General features: G+C 34.4%; 1 protein-coding gene across 4 annotated transcripts in view; it reads right to left on the reverse strand.

Moving 5' to 3' along the window:
* Positions 1-25,480, reverse strand: part of TLK1 (tousled like kinase 1) — a 143,980-nt gene that overhangs the window by 33,815 nt on the left and 84,685 nt on the right. For all 4 annotated transcript variants that reach the window (XM_032355916.1, XM_032355918.1, XM_032355919.1 and 1 more), the window contains 6 exons: positions 24,375-24,470; positions 22,873-22,962; positions 21,798-21,890; positions 17,431-17,541; positions 17,186-17,322; positions 14,012-14,200 (listed from right to left, as the gene is read on the reverse strand). In XM_032355916.1, coding sequence (XP_032211807.1) covers positions 14,012-14,200; positions 17,186-17,322; positions 17,431-17,541; positions 21,798-21,890; positions 22,873-22,962; positions 24,375-24,470 — 716 coding nt within the window. The remainder of the gene's footprint in view (positions 1-14,011; positions 14,201-17,185; positions 17,323-17,430; positions 17,542-21,797; positions 21,891-22,872; positions 22,963-24,374; positions 24,471-25,480) is intronic.

Raw genomic sequence — 25,480 nt, forward strand, 5'->3', positions numbered from 1 at the left:
ATCTTATAGCATAATGTAATGCATATTTGCTATTTAATAACACTTAATTCTAGTTGTTGGTATGCTGTGTTGCAGTTCAAATCATCCACGTCCCTATAGCTAAAGCAAATGCATACAAATACTTCTTTCCCAAATTTTCTTAGTAGAGTGGTGATTCTTCATTGATTTAAAAATTTTTGACCCCAGAGCATTATTTTATAGATGTACTCCTGATATTAAACACATACAATTCTCACTAAGGAGAAATGGTAACGTTCATCATCAGCAGAACTTTGCTATTTACTTCCGGCATTTTGATTACTATTGTAACTACTAATAAGCTTCAAATAAGCTTCAAATAAATACTACTAATGTAACTACTATTAAGCTTAAAATAAGAACTTTCTCTCTGCTTGGTTTTGAAGAAGTTATAAGCAAAATCTGCAGAAAGTACTAAATACTAGGCTACTCAATTTCTAAGGTGGTGATTCTTACCATTTTATAATCACGGATATCTGAAAATAATCTAAAGGAATTTATAAAAATAAATCTCTCTAGAAAATTTCATATATACATAAATTTGGGGGTTCACAGCTCTTTGTTTAAGAATTCCTATCCCAGGGGCGCCTGGGTGGCTCAGTGGATTAAGCCGCTGCCTTTGGCTCAGGTCATGATCTCGGTGTCCTGGGATCGAGCCCCGCATTGGGCTCTTTGCTCAGCGGGAGCCTGCTTCTCTCTCTCTCTCTGCCTGACTCTCCGCCTACTTGTGATTTCTCTCTCTGTCAAATAAATAAATAAAATCTTAAAAAAAAAAAAAAAAAAAAAAAGAATTCCTATCCCAGGTTCTAGTCTCACTAAATAGAAAGCAAACCTCAAAACAGCAAAGAGACATTTCTTACATTTCTCTGCATTTCCTCCCTCTAATATATCTGACATATATTAGAGATTTTAAGATATCTCTGTTATCTATTCCCATCAATGAAAAATGTTTTTTACATAAAATGTAAAATATGTGAAAATGAAAAAATATATAAATTTAGATAATATGGATAGATAATTTAGAAATTAATTGAGGCCTGTCCTCTTAAAAGAATGAAAAGAGGGATGTCTGGGTGGCTCAGTCAGTTAAGTGTCTGCCTTTGGCTCAAGTCATAATCCTAGGGTCCTGGGATCAAGTCGCATCACCAGGCTCCTTTCTCAATGGGGAGCCTACTTCTCCCTCCCCCTGCTGCTCCCCCTGCTTGTGCACTCTCTCTCTGACAAATAAATAAAATCTTAAAAAAAAAAAAAAAAAAAAAGAAGAATGAAAAGAGCTAAGCTAGGATAATGTTAATTTTAATGGCATTCAATTGCTACATAATTATTTTTATGACAAGTTCTTAAGACCCTAAAAAAATTTACACTTTGAAGCAAGTCTGTTGGTTAGACTACCTAGCAAATCTTTTATTCACAGATTAAGTCTAATTCCTCCATATATGAATCGTATCTGATATTACAGCCTGAATGATTATGTTCAAAAATACACATGTGTGCTTATTTAGGGGCACACTAAAACTCCTAAAGTGGTTTACATAAAACTTTAAAGATTTTATTTATTTGACAGAGAGAGAGAGCCAGAGAGTACAAGCAGGGGGAGCGACAGAGGGAGAATGAGAAGCAGGATCCCAGCTGAGCAGGAAGCCCAACTAGGGCTTGATCCTAGTTGAGCTGAAAGCAGTAGCTTAACCAACCGAGCCACCCAGGCACCCCTATAAAACTTTATTTTAAAAGCCAAGAAATATAAACCTCAAACATAAGACTTATTAACTCTTGATAATCTTCTATAATGAGTCTGAATGGATGAGGATTTTATTTTTAATCCAAAGAACTGTTTTACAATAGTTTGATAGAAACGTGAGATGACTGTAATAGAAGTAACTAATATAAATAACAGAAAACAGGGAATATTCATTTCCAACAAATCTGATAATCAATTCTTTAAAGACCTTCTGTTTAAAAAGGAAATTAACCTGAAGTCTCAAAGTTAAGGAATGCAATCTATGGTAAATAAGACTTTTACAGGCACTTAAGGAAAAAAATTAGCAAGCCCATTTATTTGTATAATTTAGCAAACCTTTACTGAACATTAAGCTATGAGCTATCCACTGAGGATTAGATTTTTAACATGAGGGAGGGTGGCACACGAGACTAGTCTGCCTTTGAAAAGCCCCCCAAAAACTAGGAATAGAAGTTCCCCAACATGATATAGGGCATTTATTAAAAACCCACAAGTGACATCATATTCAAAGGTGAAGGACTGAGAGCTTTCCCTCTAAGATGAGAAATAAGAAAATGATGTTTTCACCATTACTATTCAATATTGTGCTGAAGTCCTACCAGAGAGGTTAAATAAGAAAAAGAAAAATAACATCATGCATCAGAATGAGAAAAGAAGTAAACTATCTCTATTTGCAGATAACATAACTCTAGATACAGAAAATCTCGAAGAATGAAGAAAAAACCACCACCAGAGCTAATAAACCAGCAAAGTTGGGGGTACAAAATCAACCCACAAAAAATCAGTTGTGTTTCTATACATCAGCAATGAACAATCTAAATAGGATATTAAAACTACAATTCCATTTATAAGAGAATCCAAAAGAGTAAAATACCTAGAAATAAATTTAACCTAGGAAGTGACTTATATACTAAAAACTACAAAACAGTGTTAAGGAAATGAATGGAAACTAATGAAGTGAAAAGACTTCTATGTTCATGGGTTAGCAGACTTAATGTTGTTAAGAGGGCAATCCTCTCCAAAGCCAACCATATATTCAATATAATCCTAATCAAAATACAAATGACCCATTTTATTAAAATGGAAAAAAAAAGTTGAAAGGGGTCTCAAAAAGAAAACAACACTGAAAGAGAAAAAACAAAGTTATAGGACTCCCACTACCTATTTCAAAACTTACTATAAAGTTACGGTCATTAAAGCAGTTACTACCAGGGCACCTGGGTGGCTCAGGTTAAAGCCTCTGCCTTCGGCTCAGGTCATGATCCCAGGGTTCTAGGACTGAGCCCCACATCGGGCTCTCTGCTTCACGGGGAGCCTGCTTCCTCCTCTCTGCCTGCCTCTCATCTATGTCTGTTAAATAAATAAAATCTTTAAAAAAGAAATAAAAAACAAAAAACAGTTACTACCATAAAGATAATAGAATAGTAACTATTTTATAGGATAGTTATATAGTTTTAACTATTCTATAGGAATAGAAGTGAGTACGGATATCCATGGCCGGTTGATTTCTGACAAGGTGCCAAGACCAATGAATGGGGGAAAGAATCATCTCTTCAACAAATGGTACTGGGACAACAGGATAACCACATGCAAAAGAATGAAGTTGGACCCCTATTTCATTCTATATAAAAAATTAACCAAAAAGTGATCAATAATCTAAATATAAGAACTAAAACTAGAAAATTCTTAAAACACAGCATGGGGGTAAATGTCTTTGACCATGGATCTGGTAAAGGATTCCTAAATTTGACACCAAAAATATAAGCAAAAAACAAAACAATAAATTTTTAATAAATTAAAATAAAATCAAAAGACATTATCAAAAAAGTAATACAATTTACAGTATGGGAGCAAATATCTACATATCATATATCTGACAAGGGTTTAGTATCTAGAATATATAAAGGACTCTTGTAATTCAACAACAAAAAGACAAGGAGCTGGATTAAAAGCTGAGCAAGACTTCAATACCTATACAAAGACCAACAAGCACATTAAAAGACATTCAACATAATGAGCCATTCAGGAATGTAAATCAAAACCACAATGAGATGACAATTTACAGCTACTAGGATGATTATAATCAAGAAACAGAAAATAAAAAGGGTTGCCAAAGATGTGAAGAAATAGGAACTCTTTTTTTTTTTTTTTAAGATTTTATTTATTTTATTTGACAGAAAAGAGATTACAAGTAGGCAGAGAGGCAGGCAGAGAGAGAGAGACAGAGAGAGAGAGGAGGAAGCAGGCTCCCTGCTGAGCAGAGAGCCAGAAATAGGAACTCTTGTCTATTACTGGCGGGAATGTAAAATATCACAGATATGAAAAATAGTTATGCAGTTCCTCAAGAATTTGAACACAGAATTGCCGTATAACCTTGTAATTCTATTCCTAGGTATATACTCAAAAAAAAAAAAAAAAGGAAGATGTTGCTCAACAACATTTTTGCTAATAGCCCATAGTGGTGTGAAAGGGTCTTTAAAAGAATAAGTGTGCAACTCACAGGTCCCTTCAGCCTTCTCAGTAGAAGCAAAAAACAATGGGATAACCTAGAAAAAAACATGGACGATCCTCTTATCTAAAGTAGTAAATGCCTCTGTCAGAGTGGCTAGATCCATATGATCTTTTGACATGTTTAAACAGAAACACTGCCAGTTTGGGGTTTAAAAGGGCATAGAGAGTACAAAATGAAAGGCTGTCAGACCCCCAAAATTCCACAAACAACAAACAGCCTGACAAAGCTACTTAGCTACATATACATGCTAACCTTAATTTAAAAAAAAAAAAAAACTTTGTGAAAAAGACTCAGAGGAAAGAACTTTGAGACCAGAAGGAGGAGCCATAGCCATAGAAAATTACTACCAGACCTTGAAACCAGTTTGCCTGGACGGATTTTCAAACTACTTGGGTCAGTGACTCCTTTCGGGTTTTTTTTTCTGTTTCAACAAAATATCTTTAGCTGTTATCCTATGCCTGTCCCCACCATTGTATTTTGAGAAGAGAGTTTTTCTTGAGGTTCACAGATCAAGAGGAATTGTTTTTTGGGGTGGATTATACAGATTCTCACCCATACCTAATTTAGATGAGGATTCAGAAAGTTTGAGCTGATGAAATTTTGGATATTGAGTTGATGCTATAATTGGGATGTTGGGTTGATTCTTTTGGGGATGTTGGGATAGGAAGAATGTATTTTACATGAGGGAAGGATGTGAATCTTGTGTCAGAGATGAGACGGGTATCAGCTTCCAAAGATATCACATCCTCATCTTTGGAGTTTGTAAATACGTTACCTTACACAGCAAAAGATTACGTGGGATTAAGGTTGCTAATTAGCTGATCTTAACATAAGGTGATTGTCCTGGGTAATAGAGCTATGACTACACAGAGCAAAGAAAAAATTTTTTATCTGAAGCAAAGTAGGAAAATAGAGAGAAGAGAGAACATCTATCCCTGATTAAAGAGGAGCAGCAGAGGGAAGCCAAGAAGAAGAAAAAGGGCATACCGGGCACCATGGTGACTCAAGTACACAGCATGCAGATATGAATGCAAAAAGAAAAATCAATGTACAGTATAGATTAAGGAAGTTCTTTTACTGACTGCTAAGAGTTTTAATCAAAGATCAATGCTGGAAGTGCCTGGGTGGCTTGGCTGGTTAAGCCTCCAGGACTCTTGATTTTGGCTCAGGTGATGATCTCAGGGCCATGGGACGGAGCCCCACATCAGGCTCCGTGCTCAGCAAGGAGGCTGCTTGAGATTCTCTCTCTCTCTTTTCCAACCCACACTCTCTCCAAAATAAATAATTAAAAAAAAAAAAAAAAAGATCAATGCTGAATTTTGTCTCATGCTTTTTGGCATCTATTAATATTATCATATGATCCTCTCCTTACATGGAAAAGTTACAGATTTTTTAAAAATGTTAAACCAACCCTGGATACCTAAAATAAACCCAACTTGGTCTTAATAAATTATCATTTTTATATATTATATATTTGGTTGTTAATATTTTAAGATTTTTATATTTACATTTATGAAATGAGATTAGCCTATAACTTTCCTTCTTTATATCATCTTTGTTAAATTCTGACACATAGATTATGCTGGTCCCATAAAATAAGCTGGAAGTATTTCTGACTTAGCTATTACTTAAAAGAAAAAAAGTTTTTAAAAAGATTGACACTGTTTCTTCCTTAAGTGGATGTTATAATTCATAAATAATGTCATTCATACCCGGACTTTTTTTTTTTTTTTAAGATTTATTTATTTATTTTAGAGAGAGCACAAGAGTAAGAGAGACAGAGAGGGAGAGAGAAACTTTAGCAGCCTCCTTGCTGAACTTGGAGCCTAATCCCACGACCCTGAGATCACACCCTGACCCAAGAAACCAAGAGTCAGGTGCTCAACCAACTGTACCATCCAGGGGCCCCTGGACCTTAAATTTTTTAATAACAGATTCAATTTCTTTAACATTTACAAACTATTTAGACTTTTGTTTCTTCCAGTGTCAATTCTGGTAAGTTAGATTTTTCTAGAAATTTATCTATTTTATAAAAATTTCAAGTTTAAGCCATTTATATTATTTTGTTTTCCTTTAAATATCTATAGACTCTGTGGTAAATTAACTTTCTTCATTCCTGATAATGGTTGTCTTCTCTCTTTTTCAATTTTATTAGTTTAATTTTATTTTGGAATAAAACACACACATTTTTTGGATTGGTTGATTCTCTGTATTGTATATGTTTATTTCCTGTATCATTAATTTCTGCTCTTTTTCTTCTTCCTTCTTTGGTTAATTCTACTGCTCATCTTCTAACTTAGTGAAATAGATGCTTAATATATAAAGTTTTAGATTTTCTTCTTTTTGTATATATGTACCTAAGGTTATAAATTTCCCCCGGCTACTGGTCAGATTTATCTCACAAATTTTGATATATGGCAATTTCATTCTGAAAATATTTTACTAGTTTTCACTGAGATTTTTTCACTACTTTATTGTTAGTGATTTCTAGTCTAATTCCACTGTGGTCAGAGAACATATTCTATGATTCTAATCCTCTAAATTTTATCCATGAGTTCAATCAAATATTTAAGTAAGAAGCAATCCCAGTCCTATACAAACTCTTTCACTCTTGAAATTTGTTGAGACTTGTTTTATGACCTAATGTGATAAATTTTTATGTTCAGAGACCATGCTTAAGAAAGAACACTTACTCTGTAGATATTAGGGGTAAAAAAAGTGTCAAGTTTATCAATCCCACTGAAATTTTCTATATCCATACTGTGTGTCCTGTTTTTTTATTGTTTTTTTATCTGTATGTTCAATTACTAAGAAATGTGGGTGCTGAAATCTATTGTAACTTGTGGATCTGTCTGTATCTCCTTAAATACTGTTAATTTTTATCTTGAGGCCATGTTATTATATGTATACAAATTTAGAATTACTAGATGTTCCCAGTAATTTGAGCCATTTATAGTTATGAAATAACCACTTCATTATAATTTTTTTGCCTTAAGTTTTATTGTGTCTCATATAATACAGCTTTCTTTTGGTTGGCAGTTACCTGGAATATTTTTTTCTTAATTTATACTACCAATATATCTTTTTCTTTCCCCCCGCCGGCAACTGTTAAGAATTTTTTTCTCTCTGCCTCGATTTTTCTGAAAAATGCATTATTATTTAAGATTGATTGATTGACTGATTGATTTGACAGACAAAGATTACAAGTATGCAGAGAGGCAGGCAGAGAGAGGGAAGCAGTCTCTCTACTGAGCAGAGAGCGTGATGCAGGGCTTGATCCCAGGAACCTGAGCCCATGACCTGAGCCAAAGGCAGAGGCTTAACCCACTGAGCCACCCAGGCGCTCCGATTATTCTGAAATTTCATTATAATGTGCCTAGGTATTTCTTTTTATTCATACTTAGAATTCTCTGGCCACTGTGAATTTATAGATCGAGCTTATTCATCTGCTTTAAAATATTCTCAGTTATTTTATCTTCAAATATTGCTTCTGCTCCATTCAATGTGGTTCTTCTATGGTCAGGTGACTTATCTAGTAATAATTTTAAGTCAGAAGACAGTAAGATACCTTCAAATAATCACCAACCTAAAACCCTAAAACCAGTAAAAATAATTTTGAGAATGAAGGCAAAATAAAGTTAGTTTCATACCAAGAAAAAACTGAAAGGTGTCACTACCAATAGACTCACACTAAAAAGAAAAAATTTCTAAAGGGTTTTCTTGGGCAGAAAGATCTTACTAGGTAAAAAAATTGAAGCTGTAAAAATAAATGAAGAGGAAAAAAAAGATAAATATGCAAGTAACATTTAGTTGTTGTTGTTTTTTTTTTTAATTTGACAGACAGATCACAAGTAGGCAGAGAGGCAGGCAAAGAGAGAGGAGGAGGCAGGCTCCCTGCTGAGCAGAGAGCCCCATGCGGGACTTGATCCCAGGACCCTGAGATCATGACCTAAGCTGAAGGCAGAGGCTTAACCACTGAGCCACCCAGGCGCCCTGCAAGTAACATTTAAATGAACACAGTAACTATACCAGACAAAGATGTCTTTACATACAGGGTGTGTCTGACAGAGAGAGAAATTAAAAACTGAGCAACCCAATAAAGAAAAAAAAAGGGGGACAGAGAAGAGGCAAGACAAATCGACAGCACAAAGAAAGACCAGATTTAAGCCCCAATAAATAGATAAATACATGAAATGAAAATAGATTAAATGCTCCAACGAAAGATTTTTCAGACAGCATTTTTAAAAAAATCAATTAAACATTTGTCAAAACCCATAAAATGTGCACTATACCAAAGGTGAATTTTAATGTACACTACAAACGCTAGGTGATAATGATGTGCCAATGCACATTCCTCAATTGTAACAAATATACCACTCTACTGCAGGATACTGATAATGGTGGACGTTGTATGTGGGGACAGGGAGTATATGTTAACTCTCTGTACTTTTTGATCAATTTTGGTATATACTAAAACTGCTCTAAAAATAAATTTTCTTAATTAAAAGTCCATTATAATATTTGCAAGACAATCCACTAAATAACTTTAAGATATGAAAATGTAATCTTGAGTTAAAATTAAAAGCTTTTTTTTTAGGATTTTATTTATTTATTTGACAGAGCACAAGTAGGCAGAGAGGCAGGCAGAGCGGTGGGGGAAGCAGGCTCCCTGCTGAGCAGAAAGTCCAATGCGGGGCTCAATCCCAGGATCCTGAGATCATGACCTGAGCCAAAGACAGAGGCTTAACCCACTAAGCCACCCAGGTGGCCCAAAATTAAAGCTTTAATGAGAAAACACAGTGACCTCTAAAATTTCCTTAATATAAAACAGAAGGTAAAATATTACTGTTACTTTGCAATCCTCTGTGCAACATGAAATACATAAATAAAATTTAAACAATTTAAAATGTATTTAACATGAAGACAAAATTTTGATTAAATTAATTACAATTAACACAAGAGTCATTTAGACAACCATAGATAATATTATCTATACAAACCACTCTGAATAAAAGAAGTCTTTGTGACTAAAATTAGCAACTGCTGTCTGAAAAACCTGACCGAGGGGCGCCTGGGTGGCTCAGTGGGTTAAGGCCTCTGTCTTTGGCTCGGGTCATGATCCCAGGGTCCTGGGATGGAGCCCCACATCGGGCTCTCTGCTCGACGGGAGCCTGCTTCCCCACCTCTCTCTTTGCCTGCTTCTCTGCCTATTTGTGATCTCTGTCAAATAAATGAATAAAAAAATCTTTAAAAAACAAAACAAAACAAAACAAGACAAAACCTGACCGAATCTTGCTGGTAGTTAAAAATTAGAGCCAGAAACCATGCAAGTACTTTAACATGCATTACCTCGTATCATCCTTTCAACACTATGATATAGGTACTGTTACAAAGGAGGAAATGGGAGACTCAAAGAAGTAAAAGAGCTTACCAAAAATAATAATCTGAAAGAGTCAAGGATAGATTCCACATCTGTCTGTCTACAACGCTCACGTCCTAACCACTACACAGTAGTAGCTTCATTTTCTATGTTAATTTCTTGATAGAAAAATAATTAAAGATTCATGGTTTCTTTTCTAATTAAACTAGATGTTCTGTATATACACAAGATGTTGCAGTTATCACCAAACAGTTATTCAAAAGGAATTTTTAGAAGATAGTTGCAGAGAATAGCCACTAAAATATAGTTAATATATAAACCAAAGTGCTTCTGGGGCGCCTAGGTGGTGAGCCAGTTGAACAGTTGAACATCCAACTCTTGGCCTGGGCTGTGGTCATGATCTTGGGGTCCTGTGATCGAGCCCCCATCGACTGAGGCTCCCACAGCAGGAGACTGCTAGGGATTCTCTCTCTCCTTTCCCTCTGCCCCTTCCTTCCCCTGCTCTTGTGCATGCTCTAATAAACAAACAAATCTTTAAAAAAAAAAAAAAAAGGTGCTTCTATGTCTTTTTTCTCTATTTAAATTTGCATTTGTATAAAGAGACAGTCAAACTTTTATGCATTATCACTTTACCTCCCATTCCAAAAACACACAGCAGTTCACTTTAGGGTTAGTTCTCAGTCATTATGTATCATAAAGTGAGGTGGAAATAAGACAAGTGTATGACTATTAAGCAATAGTTAGGCCTGTTAAGTATGTTGGAAGGCAAATAAGCAAAATACCTGTGACAAACAAGAAAAATGAAGGAGGAACTAGTGAGAAGAGAAAATGAAATTCAATCAAATGCTTAAGTACCAGAATTTGACATTTACTGACCACTTTTCATGTCAGAAAACTGTGCTACATATTGGGAATATAGAGATAAAACAGTGAGATAAATGCTACAAACGAAGAGGCACATATAAAAAGGCTATGGGCACCTAACCTGAGGAGAAATGGGGGAGAAAATGGGAAGAACAAAAGTTAGAAAGGGCTTTCTACTGCAACTGGTATTTGAGCCAAGCCTTAAAAGATGAACAAGCAATGAGACAGGTGAAGAAAGGCAAGGAACAAGATGTATAAAGGCACAGAAACAAGGACGCCTAATCCACTTAGAGAACTAAGAGTTTAACAGAAGAGATGTAAGACAGATGTAGGGAGTGAAATGAAAGAGAAAAATAAGGTCTATGAAGAGTCCTTCATGAGGGTGAATTTTATCTTGAAGGTTAGTGAAGGAGGTTAAATGTGAAACTGACATGAAGAGACATGTGGGAAACCATAATCTAGGTTAAAAAAAGAGCTGAGGTCCTTTACTAAGATCATGGCAATGAAGATGGACAAATACAAGATGTTACAGAAACAGAGAATGAGGGAAAGGAAAACATAAAGGATGTTTCCAGTGCCATTAACACAGTAAATGGTGATGCTGTGACTGAAGAGACAGAGGACACTATCACATTAAAGTGATAATTAACCCCTATCCTTCAGGGATCAAGGAAAAGCTTTTAGGAAGAAATACCTAGTATAGGATTTAAAAGATGAAAAGGAATTAAAAACCATGGGTTGGGAGTTTGAAAGTTGGCAATGAAGGGTAGGCACTGGTTAGTGACAGAAGATGAGGCTAGTGTAGTCCGAAAATGTCAGATCAAAAGTGCTTTCAGAAATCTTCTTAGGACTTTTGGACTCTATGATTCAAGAAACAGAGAGCTATGTTAAGGTGATTAAGAGAACAAAAGGATATTCTGCAAAAATGAATCTGATAGCAAAATGAAAATGAACTGGATTGCTAAACCAAAGCTGAAAGGAGAGGCAAGTGGAAAAAAATAACCCAAGTAAGAGAGGACAGTAACTTGAGTTAGAATGGTGTCTGTCAATGGGGACTTACATAAATGGGTACACTTGAGATCTAGAAGGACTGGTGTCTCACAGGAGTAGAGCTAAACCTAACACACACTGTATTCTGTATTAGCACTCATCTACCTACCTACCCTTTATTAAACAACAAATTTACTAATTTACAAAAAGTAAACCATCTGCTATTTTTTTTTAAAAAATCAATAGCTGAATGTTTTAATTCCAATTTACAAAAGGCCCCTAGGATTAGAAAAGGTTTGAAGATGGAAGTAGATTTTAAGGTAGATTCTGAAAAATAAGCTTATTACCACCTATTTATTAATGGAAAATAATAAAAATGGATTAAGGAAAATAAATGAAATCTTGATCTAAAATACTAAGGATGATAATAAAAACCTGGCATATAGAACTGAGAGGACAGTAGTACCATTTACTAACAGAGAAAACACAGTAAAAGGCAAGGGGTGTGTACGTGGATGTGTAGATGAGTGTATGTGTATGTGTGGGGAGAGAGACCAACTGGAACGGGAATAGTAAATTGTTTTTGTTTTGTTCTGTGTTTTTAGTAAATACAGTTTTAAAAAGGCTACATCAGAAGCACTTAAGTACTGATAACAACAACAAAGGATATGACATTCAAAACTGAGATATATTTAATATGCAAGAAAGAAAAGCAGACAAGAGAGAGAAACTTGGATGTCAGAAGCATATATATGTGTTAACTGAAACTCTGAGAGTAGCTAATTTTCCAGAAAAAGATGTAAAGTAGGAAGTAAGATGACCAAGACAGATCCTTAAAAGACACTTACATTTTACAAATTGGTAATGCAAATGATGTCCACAGAACAGACTGAGAAGATGAGCAGAGGAGAAAAATGAAAATTCGGAGATCAAGGTATTTCAAAAACTAAAGGCAAGAAAGAGTCCTTTGGGAAAAAATAAGAAGTCAACAATAATCCGGCTTCTGGGTGGCTCAGCTGGTTTAGTGACTGCCTTCGGCTCAGGTCATGATCCGGGGAGTCCCTGGATCCAGTCCTGCATCAGGCTCCCAGCTCCATGTGGAGTCTGCTTCTCCCTCCGACCTCCTCCCCCTCTCAGGCTCTCTCAAATAAATAAAGAAAATCTTAAAAACAAAACAAAAACACTATTCAATGCTGCCAAATTAAAGACTCAAATGTCTATGGCATGGAGCATCAAAAAGACAGCTCACCTTTAAAAGGCAATTTCATTTAAGAAAGAAAATGGGGGGCACCTGGGAGGCTCAGTGGGTTAAAGCCTCTGCCTTCAGCTCAGGTCATGATCCCAGAGTCCTGGGATTGAGCCGCGTATCGGGCTCCCTGCTTAGCAGGGAGCCTGCTCCCTCTTCTCTCTCTCTCTCTGTCTGCCTGCCTCTCTGCCTAATTGTGAGCTCTGTCAAATAAATAAATAAAATCTTTTAAAAAAAAAAAAAAAAAAGGAAAGAAAATGGAAGGTGAGACAGAAGAGACTGGTACAAGCAAGTCTTTCAAGAAACCTGGTTATAAAGATGACAGGATATGGAGACTAGAACAGAGGGATATATAATTGAAGCAGAGTTTTTGGTTTCATTTTGTCTTCTAAAAGGAAAGAACCAGTAGAGAACAAAAAGCTGACGATAGAAGATAAAGGAGGTATCCACAGAAGAGTCCCTCATGTAGCAGGGTATGGGAATCAAAGCACAGATGAAACATTACCTTTCAACAAGGGAAGAAAGAATACACCCACATAGAAACATCAAACAATGTGCATGTGTGTGTGTGTGTGTGTGTGTGTGTGTGTGTGTGTGTTTTCTACTCAGAAAACTTAAGTTCCTGCAGAACAAAAAAATTACATGTTCAGACACATCTATAAATCAAAATTTTAACAATGGTCTTTTCTGTGGATGGAATCATGGTCTATAATACTATGTTCTTTCATATTTTCCAATTTTCTATGTATAATAAGCATTTAATTATTTAAAAAGCTCTTTGCCCCCTGAACTATAAAGAGTAGTTCATCACTGATTTAGAAAATTTAGAAAATAAATAAAAGCAGATAGGGAAAAAACAATACCTATAACCTATCAATGCACTGCTTTCATAGGTTAAGAAAATAAAAGTCAGTTATATTGTTTAATATTCTCTCAGAAAAAGTAAGATTAACGGCAATACAGAATTGAGATAACCAAAACTAAGAACTGATTCTATCATTCAGACATGAAGAAAGAGGATTCCAGTTTCCTCTTAGCTGCTATGTCTTCATTTGAAAAGAGGATTAATAAGTCTCCACTTACAAAGGCTGAATTCAGGTATTTGAACATTATTAATTTAGAAGTAAATTTTAATACTGCTTTCCTTCCTGGTCATAACTATTTTTAGTATTTAAGTATTAGCATAAATATAAATAACATCTAACGCTCATTCTCACTGGCAATGATTAAAAAAAAAGGGGGGAAATTAAAATGAAGGCTTACAGTTGTGGTAAATTTGGTCTAACAAAGGGATCATTCTCTGCTCCATTAACTGCTTTGTTTTTCCTTTGTTTTGGTTCAGAATTGGTAGAGGGTGCCTGAGAATTATTAGCCGTGGGAGGTTTGCGTTTGGCTAGAAGTTTCCTTTGCCTTTCAATATCTTCCCTTTGCTGATTCACCCATTCTTGTTGCCTGTATAAAAATAAATGTAAAAAACCGTATTAACTTTTCATTACTCTTCACAGTTAAAACAAGAATATACCAATAAACATGAAAAAGCATGGAACATTAACAAATATTATGGTTCTACCTTTTTCAACCTACTTGTACTCACTGTCCAGGTCTCATTTGAAGCATTCATTTCTAAATTCCCTAAATCCCCTGAAGTAGGGAAAAATGTGTGGCCATGTTTAATCTCATGGTACCTTGGAGATTTCTACCTCCTTCTTCCAAGTGAGTTATCATTCCTATAGATACTTGATTAGAATGTCTCTAGACACACTACTGCATGAAAACCGAGACCACATCTATTTTATATCCTATTATATTCCTAGTGCCCAGCATAATCATCAGCACATACTGGAATTTAGTTAATACTTGCTCAATGAAATAAATGGGCTATTAAAATAAAGAACAGAAATAAGCACAGAAATTTTAAGCATGCACCTCATCACTTACTAGAATAACTTTAAAAAGACAATTAAGTTAATAAAGTGTTATTTTCTAAATTTGTCTATGTCAAAAAGATTTTGGGAATGTGTAAGCGCTACCTTGAAATGAAACAAAAACTGACCTAAATATTAGAAATTTATGAAGAAAGAATTTTGACAATTTGAAGGAGACAAGAAAAAAAAGAGGGAAACAAAAAAAATTAGCATGATTCTGAAAAATGAGCAAATTAATAAAAGTATTACTGCTTCCCATTCAAGAATCTAAAGCTTACTAACTCTAATTTCAGCAATCTGACCAGAGCAAGAGTAAGTGACAGTGAAGCTTTTTAAAAACTATCCTATCACACAACTTGTTCTCATAGTAACCATGTTCCCTGTTAGGTCACCTCAACGTGCTAAGAAAAAAATTTTAAACCTCTACATGGTTATGGTACTTAGATTTAAAAAAGACAAATGTTTTAATTACTTGGCTCCCCACCCCTACTTAAAGCAGAACTATAAAACTTCTATTCTGCTGACCCAAAACTGCCTTTACACATATTGCCTGATCCTATGATTCTAGCCAGAGAGTAGAGTATGACCAGAATGAAAGAATCAACAGCCACTGAGGCAGAAGAGTAAAAGGTGGAGAAAATTCAGGAAGAGCAAAGCTAGATCAGTTTAACCCAGTTTTCCTCTGGAAATAGAAATATATAACTTCATTTAATTAAAAAAGTTAATTGTTAAAGCTAGTTTAGAGCACAATCAAGATGCTATACATGAAAAAAAAATGGCAATAATCCTAATGTTTAAAATCCTAATGGAAAGTAAAGAATTACTAGAATGAATAGAAAGCTATTATCTGATTATTTAGGAATGCCTACAGACTTTAGAGATTACTAATTTAATATTACTAATATTTATTTCTCTTCTCATCCACCAACTACTTTGGTTATGTCACTGATAAACTACTTAATTCACACTGATAAGCAGCTTGATTTAACATAGGCATATGTAATAACACAAAATAGGCCCACAAGAAATGTAAGTAATTTTTTAAAAACTAGATTACTCGTTTATTATAAAAAGGAACAGCCAGATGGAAGAGATGCATAGGGTAAGGTATGGGCTAATGGTGTGGGGCTTCCAGACGCTCTCTAACTGCACGACTCTCTTCAAACCTTCAGGTGTTCATCATCACCAACCCAGAGGCTCCAATTTTGCTGACAGCTTGATGAAGCAATTTTTGCTACAAAGAACTTATATTTTAGATTTGTATATTTAGTTTGTATTTAAGGTTGTATTATGTAGCCTATTTTATTCATTATCAGGACAACTGTAGATCGAAGTGTAGTAGCATAAGTTCTTGCCTATTTAACATTCAAAAACATGGTTTCTATCTAAAATATATCTCCATTCTCTACCTTTCATTGTGAGCATTTTAGCTCAAGCCTAATCATTTTTCATTTGGATACCTCTGCTGTCAATAATTTATCTTTTTTCCAATATTAGTCCCACATGTATCACCAGTTATCTTTCTAAAACTTAATTCTGGCCACACACACTACATACAAACCTTTGAATTAAAAGCCAAACTCCTTAGCATCACAAGAACTCTGTTCTTCATTATGGTATACCTATCACCCAGCATAGCTGGTGCTGAACAAAAGCTAAATAAATCAACTGTAGGAGAGAGAAGGCCATTCTGTGCAAAGTCCTGGGAACCAGTGTTTGAAACAGCAATGTTTATATACTAGATGCAGCTTTGCCTCCGTTTTCTATAGAACTCTAGCAAATATGATGTAGATGCTGGCAATACTCCTGTTTTAGAGTTTTAAAAAAATTTTAGAGTGAAAAACAAAAAAGCAGCACAGGTCCTAACTCCTTAATTCATAGTCAATCTATCCCTATCTACCATCATCTTAACTCAATATCTGTTTTAAATTTTGCTAAAGCAAACTTTAGCAATGTTTAGAAATGCTAAAGCTACATATTCCTCAAATAATTTATGAGGAATATCTAAAGCAGAAGAGGAAAAGTTCCTGTCTTTTCTGTAGGAACAGAAAGCCATCAAGTGCTGAATAATAACAATGAAGTAATGACTGAAGAATGTGGAAAAAACTAAGTAGAAAAATCCCAAGAGATGTGTGTGTGTGTGTGTGTGTGTATGCGTACATATATATTTATGTGTGTGTGTGTGTATTCCAAGATACATATATATATCCATATATGTGAATGAAAATTAAAATTTCCTCCCAAATCATCGATAAAGCTAGAGGATCAGTTTATATTCTGGAAATTAATACTTAGAATAATACATAGTATGGATGAATGCTGACTAATCAAGAAGTCGGCTAAAGTTGAAATTGTAATACTTTTGTTTTACATTCCTTTCAAATGTACTAAATTCTGTGATTTCAAAGAGCATTAAGGAGTAGAAATAAAACATAATTCCAAATCTATAATCTCTGGAAGTAACAAAAACCCAATGGAACACTACATTTTTTAAAATATAAGAATGACTAACTTCACAAGATTCTGAAATGCAAAACCATCTGTCCATTGTTCAGTAAATGAAGCACCATGTCTAACTGTTGTGAAGTGCCCAAGGCGTAATCGGTCTTGCATACTCTTTTCTCTGCTTGACAATTTTTCTTGTGTACTCTGAAAAAAGGAGGAAAAATATAATCAATTTTATTCATTTAAAACTACACAAGGTGAAAAAGGGCCAGTGGAATAAAAAGGAAAATTCACTGAACTTTTTAAACTTACCTTTTCAATAAGCAGCTTCTTGCTCATTGATATACACTTATTTAATCGTTCTTTGTATTTTTCAAGTAATTTTTGTTGTTCATCTATCTGCCGTCTGAGATCACAGTTAGCCTACAACATAAGTAAAAATAGAAAAGGTCTAGAATTTGTGTATATGAGACACTTAGGAATATTCTTACATTCTCAGTAAATTACATAAAAAGAAAAGTGTTTGAGCATGATACTAAAATTATTTTTTTAAACATCTACTAACCATGGATAATACTCTTAAGTGCTATGTAATTATGCAGTGGAAAGTACGTGGAATTTGTATTTAGACTTCATGGGTTCAAACCAACACCCTAAGGTATATAACCTTGGCTAAGTTAAGTCCATTATCTGGGAGAAAATCAATATATAGGAACAAAAAAACACCTGGTATCCAAAAAATGTATTCCTACACATTAACAATGAGACAGAAGAGAGAGAAATTAAGGAGTCGATCCCACTTACAACTGCACCCAAAACCATAAAACATCTAGGAATAAACATAGCCAAAATGGCAAAAAATTAGTACTCAGAAAACTAGAGAAGGAAGGAAACTGAGGAAGGCACAAAGAAATGGAAAAATATTCCATGCTAATGGACTAGAAGAACAAATACCATTAAAATGTCTATGTTACCTAGACCAATCTACACATTCAATGCAATCCCTATCAAAATATCATCAACTTTTTTCACAGAACTGGAACAAATAATACTAAAATTTATATGGAATCAGAAAAGATCCCAAATAACCAGAGGAATGTTGAAAAAGAAAAGCAAAGCTGGTGGCATCACAATTCTGACTTCAAGCTCTATTACTATGCTGCCATCATCAAGACAGTATGGTACTGGCACAAAAACAGACACAAAGATCAGTGGAATAGAACAGAGAGCCCAGAAATGGACCTTCAACTCTATGGCCAACTAATCTTTGATAAAGCAGGAAAGAATGTCCAACGGAAAAAAAGTCTCTTCAACAAATGGTGTTGGGCAAATTGGACAGCCACATGCAAAAGGATGAAACTGGACCATTCTCTTAAACCATATGCAAAAATAGACTTAAAATGGATGAAAGAACTAAAAGTGAGACAGGAATCCATCAAAACCCTTGAGGAGAACACAGACAGCAACCTCTTCGACCTTGGCCACAGCAACTTCTTGCTACATGTCTCCAAAGGCAAGGGAAAAAAAGGCAAAATGAACTACTAGGACATCATCAGATAAAAAGCTTTCTCACAGCAAAGGAAACAGTTGACAAAACCAAAAGACAATCAACAGAATGGGAGAAGATATTTGTAAATGTCTTATCAGATAAAGGGCTAGTATCCAAAATCTATAAAGAACTTCTCAAACTCAACATCCAAGAAATAAATAATCCAATCAAGAAATGGGCAGAAGACATGAACAGACATTTCTCCAAAGACACACAAATGGCCAACAGACACATGAAAAAGTGCTTAGGCATCAGGGAACTAAAAATCAAAGCCACAATGAGATACAATCTCCTATCAGTCAGAATGGCTAAAATTAACAAGTCAGGAAACAATACATGTTGGCAAGGATGTGGAGAAAGGGGAACCCTCTTAACACTGTTGGTGGGAATGCAAGCTGGTACAACCACTCTGGAAAACAGTATGGAGGTTCCTCCAAAAGTTGAAAATAGAGCTACCTCCAATCTAATAATTATGCTACTAGGTATTTACCCTAAAGATACAAATGTAGTGATCTGAAAGGGCACCTGCACCCCAATGTTCACAGCAGCAATGTCCACAACAGCCAAACTATGGAACGAGCCCAGATGTCCATCAATGGATGAATGGATAAAGAAGAGGTAGTATAGTATATGCAACGGAATATTATTCAGCCATCAAAAAATGAATTCTTGCCTTTTGCAATAACATGAATGGAAAGAGGGTATTATTGTAAGCAAAATAAGCCAATCAGAGAAATACCATTATCATATTATCTCACTTATATGTGGACTCTAAGAAACAAGGCACAGGATCATAGGGAAAGAGAGGAAAAAATGAAACAAGACAAAACCAGAGAGGGAGACAAACCATAAGAGACTCTTAATGATAGGAAATAAACTGAGGGTTGCTGGAGGGGCGGGAGGTGGAGGGATCGAGTAACCGTGTGATACATGTTAAGGAGGACATGTGATGTAATGTGCACTAGGTATTATATAAGACTGAGCAATTACAGGCCTATACCTTTGAAAACAATTACATATGTTAATTTAAATTTAAAAATGTTTTAAAAGTAAAAAAAAAAAAACACAAACAGCAACCCATTAAGAAAAATGAGCAAAAAACATGACCGTTATTTCTCTGAAGAAACTAAATTAATAAGTATTTTAAAAGATGCTAGAAAACAGAGAACACAAAATAAAAGACAAAAGACAGTTACATCCATTGAACTGGCCAAAAATTTATTATATCTGATTATAATAAGCCTTAGCAAAGACAATAAGCAACAAGATTATTTATTGCTCATCGAGAGTATGAATTAATCCAACCACTTTGGGGAAAATTTGGCATTATAAAGCAAAACTGAACATTTACATGCCATGTACTGTGGCCATGTCTCTCTTAAAGCAATACAATGTAAGACAAATTTTCCACATTTGCCCTAGAAGACATGTACAATAATGTTCTTAGCAGAACTGTTCATATTAACAAAAAGCAGAAACAAAATGTCCACCAAGAGCAGAAAAAATACATTATGGTATATTCATATAATGTCTTACTATATAGAGAGAACATGAAATGAACAAAGTACAGGACAATTCCATGTATAAAGTTTAGTGAAAACAAGCAGGGCAAAAGGTTACAGAGAGCATAATTTTATGTAAAGTTCAAAAATAAACTGAAGGGATGCCTGAGTGGCTCAGTTGGTTAAGCGTCAGTCTTATGCTCAGGTCATGATCCCAGAATTTTGGGACCAAGTCCCATGTCCTTGCTCCATGGACAGTCTGCTTCTCTGACTCTCCCCTGGCTTGTGCACTCTCTCTTTCTCTTTTAAATAAATAAAATTTAAAATTAAAAAAAAAAATACTGAAATATGTTAAGAATGTACAGATACATGCGATAAAACCATAATATTAAGGCATAATAAATAAAGAACTTAGAACAGTAGTTAATGGAAAAAGAAGGTGAGAGAGTGACTGGGATGGGATCAGGAAAGGCAAGCTGGATGTTTCAAAGGTATCGGTAATTATGGTAGGATCACAGATGAGACACTGGTTTTATTGAGTTTCTGTACTAATAGTTCTCAATGCTGGCTTAAATTATAATTATAATCATCTGGAGGAGTTTATTTATTTATTTTTTGGGGGAGGAAGTTTTAAAACTACCAATGCCCGAGCCCCACACCACATCAATTTTTTTTTTTTAAAGATTTTTATTTATTTATTTGACAGATCACAAGTAGGCAGAGAGGCAGGTAGAGAGAGAGGAGGAAGAGGCTCCCCACGAAGCAGAGAGCCCAATGCGGGGCTCCATCCCAAGACCCTGGGATCATGACCCGAGCCGAAGGCAGAGGCTTTAACCCACTGAGCCACCCAGGTGCTGCACCACATTAATTTATTTACAACCCCTCAGGATGGAGTTTAGGCATGTACCTTTATAAAGAGCCTCCCACACTTCCCATTTGGTGATTCTACTGAGCGGCAAGGACTGAGAAGCACGGTTTCTTACCTTACTCACATTTTAAGTATTTTTTGATATGTCCTTTTATAAAGTTTCAATTAAAATTGAGTATTTTAAAATATTAAAATAAAAAGTTTCAATTAAAAATCTCAAAGGATTGCAGTAGTTACTTCACCTTGTGTAGTATCAAATGTCAGGTTTAAAACAACATCAATTACCTTTAAAACTAACATGAAATGGCCATCAGTCTTATGATAGCTGATCAAATGAAAACAAATTTTACAAACTTCTCTGTATTTCTCCAACTGTTTCTTGATTCACATTTATTTATATTTATTTTAAAGATTTATTTATATTAGAGACAGAGCATAAGTGGGAGGGGGAGAGGGAGAGAGAAGCTCCAGTGGACTCCACCCTGAACCCAACTTGGGGCTCGAACTTGAGATCAAGACCTGAGCTGAAACCAAGAGCTGGACGCTTAACTGACTGTGCTACCCAGATGCCACTCTCAATTCTCATTTAAAGGCTAGCAATTTTCACTTAAAAATAGCGATTTTTCATGTACTTAAAACTACAAGAAAAATTTTTTTTCCCCAGCTGAAGAATTTTTTTATAATGCTAATTATTTCCTCAAGTTTTATTACTGCCAAGTAATTAACTCAATTTTTTCCCTCTCCATGACTTATTACTTACCCTGAGCAAGTCATCTATACGACCTTCCTTCTTTTCCAGGTCCTGGTTTTTATTACTTTCTAATGCTGCTAATTTCAGCATTGTGAGATCAGTCTAAATGAAAGAAAGCTATTTTACTAACTCCATTATACATACCATTGCATGCAAATAAAAACTAGATTTTAGTCCTAAAAACAAAGAAAATATTTGAGTTTGTGTACGTAAAAGTTATCCCAAAAAGTCTTAGTATAGTTTTAAGTTTTAACATCTTCAGAAATACAAGTTCCTCAAGCTTACAAAGAAACATTTAAAAAATTGATTACTAAAAGTTTTAGAATATTGTAGTGTTCTTCATTAAAACTGAATGTAACTGCTGCTTTACACTTTCAATGCTAGCTGATCTTTGAACATAGCAAAAGCTTTCATGAGCTATTCAGTGACTGAAAGCAATGTACCTGTAATCCTAGCCTAAGGATCATCTAAAGAAAGATGTTTTGATGAATGTGCAATAGCTTGGACATGACCTAACAGAAAAGTCTAATGGCAATAAACTGGGGTAATAAAGATGGCTAAGCAAAAAGATTTACTCTTCCAATTCCCCTAATATGATACAGTAAAATCCAGAAACTATCACATGTAAAAGGTTAAAATGAAAAATGTAATACTCAAATTCATAAAATCAAGTAAGCATAAAAGATATCTAATTTTCAAATGATACTTTTAAGTGAAATATAGACACCCAAAATGAATTGCTTTAATTAAGTTCACTTGTGACAAGTATTAAGTTCAGTAAAACACTGATTATATGTACTTGGATGGTATGTTCAAAAAGAAGCAATAAACAAAACTGACAAGTCATGCTTATTCTGTTTATTTAAAATGCTTACATCTACATATTTAACCAGCATGTAACAAAGGATAAGCTGATAGTATTGGTGTTTCAAATTCTTAACCCTCACCCAACAAATGGTTTTTCTGTTTAGTAATTAGCTTTCTTGATGTATAATTTTACTTTATAACTATGTCTAAAAGAGAAGACATCTTCTTTGCACTAAGTTTCTTACAAGCCATGCAAAAAACTTTATTTACTATTTACCTGAGTAATTTTAAAGGATAACTGCTTTGGTTGTATAACAGGGTGGTCCCCAAAAGCTAATGCAGTAGGAGAAGGGCTATTCGGTCGAACCTTAGAAAAAGATTAAAATTTTTACATTAGCAAGAAAAATATAGGCTTTTAATCAGCAACAACTATACAACACTTCTTAAGTTTTTATCAGGATAACAACTGAATTAAAACATAACTGACTTTTTAAAACTTTTAATCATTTATTCAATAAGCATTCATTTTTAGAGTACCCTCCCTTACATAAGGCACAGTGAAAAGAAACAACCATTTATATTCCTTGCCTGAGAAGCTTACATTCTAGAACCATAAAAAAAAAATTTTTAATGCTTTCAATCTATTAAATATAACAAGGCAAAATATATTATCTCAAAACAAAAATATTAAGAATAGAGGACAGTGGTTCAATAAGTAAAACTGAAAAGATCATAATATACAACTCTTACTACCAAGGGCAATAGTGCACACCCATATATAGTATAACATCAATCTACTGATGAGTTTCATGGTTTATCTAGTTACTAGTTTTAAAACACACCACTGAAAACAGATTCTATGATCGTATCAATGCCATCACTGTAACTCAAAATTTGTTGAGTCTGACACTTTATTTTACATATGGCAGTATGATGTAGCCAATGTACAAAAGAAGTTAAGATACAACTAAGTGTGTGTCTACAGGCAAGGAGTAGAAGGGGACACTGAAGTAAAAACAGAGTACTTGAAAAAAATAAGAGATACTCTGATTTTTAAATATCTTTAATTCATTTTAAAATTATTAAAAGCCAATTCTGCTTTTCTTGTTAGACATTAAACTTTCATATAATAAAACTAAAGAAAAAATGAAATCCAATGCATGGAGCACTGGGTGTGGTGAAAAAATAATGAATACTGTTTTTCTGAAAATAAATAAATTGAAAAAATTAAAAAAAAAAAAAAAAGAAATCCCAAAGGAAGATAATGCATGTAAATAGAACTAGATCTTAAAACACTAGCAACAAACCAAAAAGCTATAAAATAATTTTTAGGCCCAAGATCCTTTTCCTATGTTGAACTAAAATGATCCAGGGATAAAGGCTGTCTACCTTTATCTTAAAGATTCCTAGGAAAGGAAATAGGCTATACTTCAGTGGTTAAGAAATTTCATTGCTAAGAGAGTTAGAATTAGAAATCAGTAACTGAATACAGACTGATAAAAGAGTATTTGTTTTAGTACCATAAGGCTTGATCACATTCTTTTATAGAAACATCACATCTTGGGATATAGTTAATTTAGGAAATCTTTAACTTTTCTCACTTGAAGAAATAAAGTTCTAGTAGCATCAGATCATTAAAAAGAACTTACTTCACAGAATGATTTTCTAAAAAGATAAATACAAATAAATGTATGTAGAAGTTCTCAATGAAAAGTTATTCAGTATATATATACATATATTCAGCACACAGAAGACTACCTAACACATGTAAAAACTTACAGATGAAGAAGGAGTGGAATGTGAATGTGAATTCTGCGGAGAACGGATCGCAGGAGGTATGCCTCTTACTGGACTTGAGCCATTCCCACCTTGGTACTGAGAAGAAAAAAAAAAAGGAAACATCACTCTTTATTAAAACAGGTTTAGCTAGGTGTTATTTTTGATATGACATTAAGAATTAACTTAAATAGATCTTCTTTTAAATTAAATTTGGTAGTGATTTAAATGGAACAAGAAAAAGCAAAACTAAGGTCAGTTACAGCCGAGTCCTAAAAGACTAAATAGAGAATACTGATCACAGGAATGTGAGAAGACTATTCAGTAATGACCCTTATTTCTTGAGCATTCTGACTATCATCTGTTACTGTGGCAGACTCAAGATAAATTAATTTCTCCCAAAAAATGAACATACATTATTTTTCCTTCAAATTTTAATACAGCCCCACTATAAATGTTTGTTGAAGCAGTATAATCTCTAATACCCCCAAATTAACATAGTTACAAGTAGATGTTAGCGAATGTAATAAACCATCTTAAAACAGGATCATCATTCTCAAGATCTGTTAAAAATCCAAATGTTTATAGTACTATATAAAAAATTACACAGATTAAGTCCTTTCCCTTTAACAGCACAAAATCTTATAAATATCAATCCTTTCTCTCATGTGTAACATGCATTACAGTGCATGACCTAGGTGCATATGAAGAGAAGCCACCTAAGGTATTCCACAGCTACCTTTCAAATTTCTCATGTTTCTCTACCAACGGTAGGAGGAGAAAACAATTCACTGCTACTGGCTTCCTCTCAGGTGACTTCCTAATGTATCTTCATGTAACCTTGAGACTTTGTCTAATTTTTTTTTCTTTTAAACTACAGTACCTAGCTGAACTCCTGCCACATGAGCATTCAAGAGACCTGAGATTTATCTATCTGAACTGATCCAATCTTTGGAAGATTGTTAACTGATATTAACACTGAAGGACTGACCTCAGTTAAAGAGCATCAGGTCAGCAACACTAGATGGTGAGCAACACTTTTACCACAGATACCATAAACCCAATTAAGAAAAACAATGGATGGTAAAAAAAAAATTTTTAATGTAGCC

This window comes from Mustela erminea, chromosome 8 (assembly GCF_009829155.1).
Source record: "Mustela erminea isolate mMusErm1 chromosome 8, mMusErm1.Pri, whole genome shotgun sequence".
Lineage (NCBI taxonomy): Eukaryota > Metazoa > Chordata > Mammalia > Carnivora > Mustelidae > Mustela > Mustela erminea.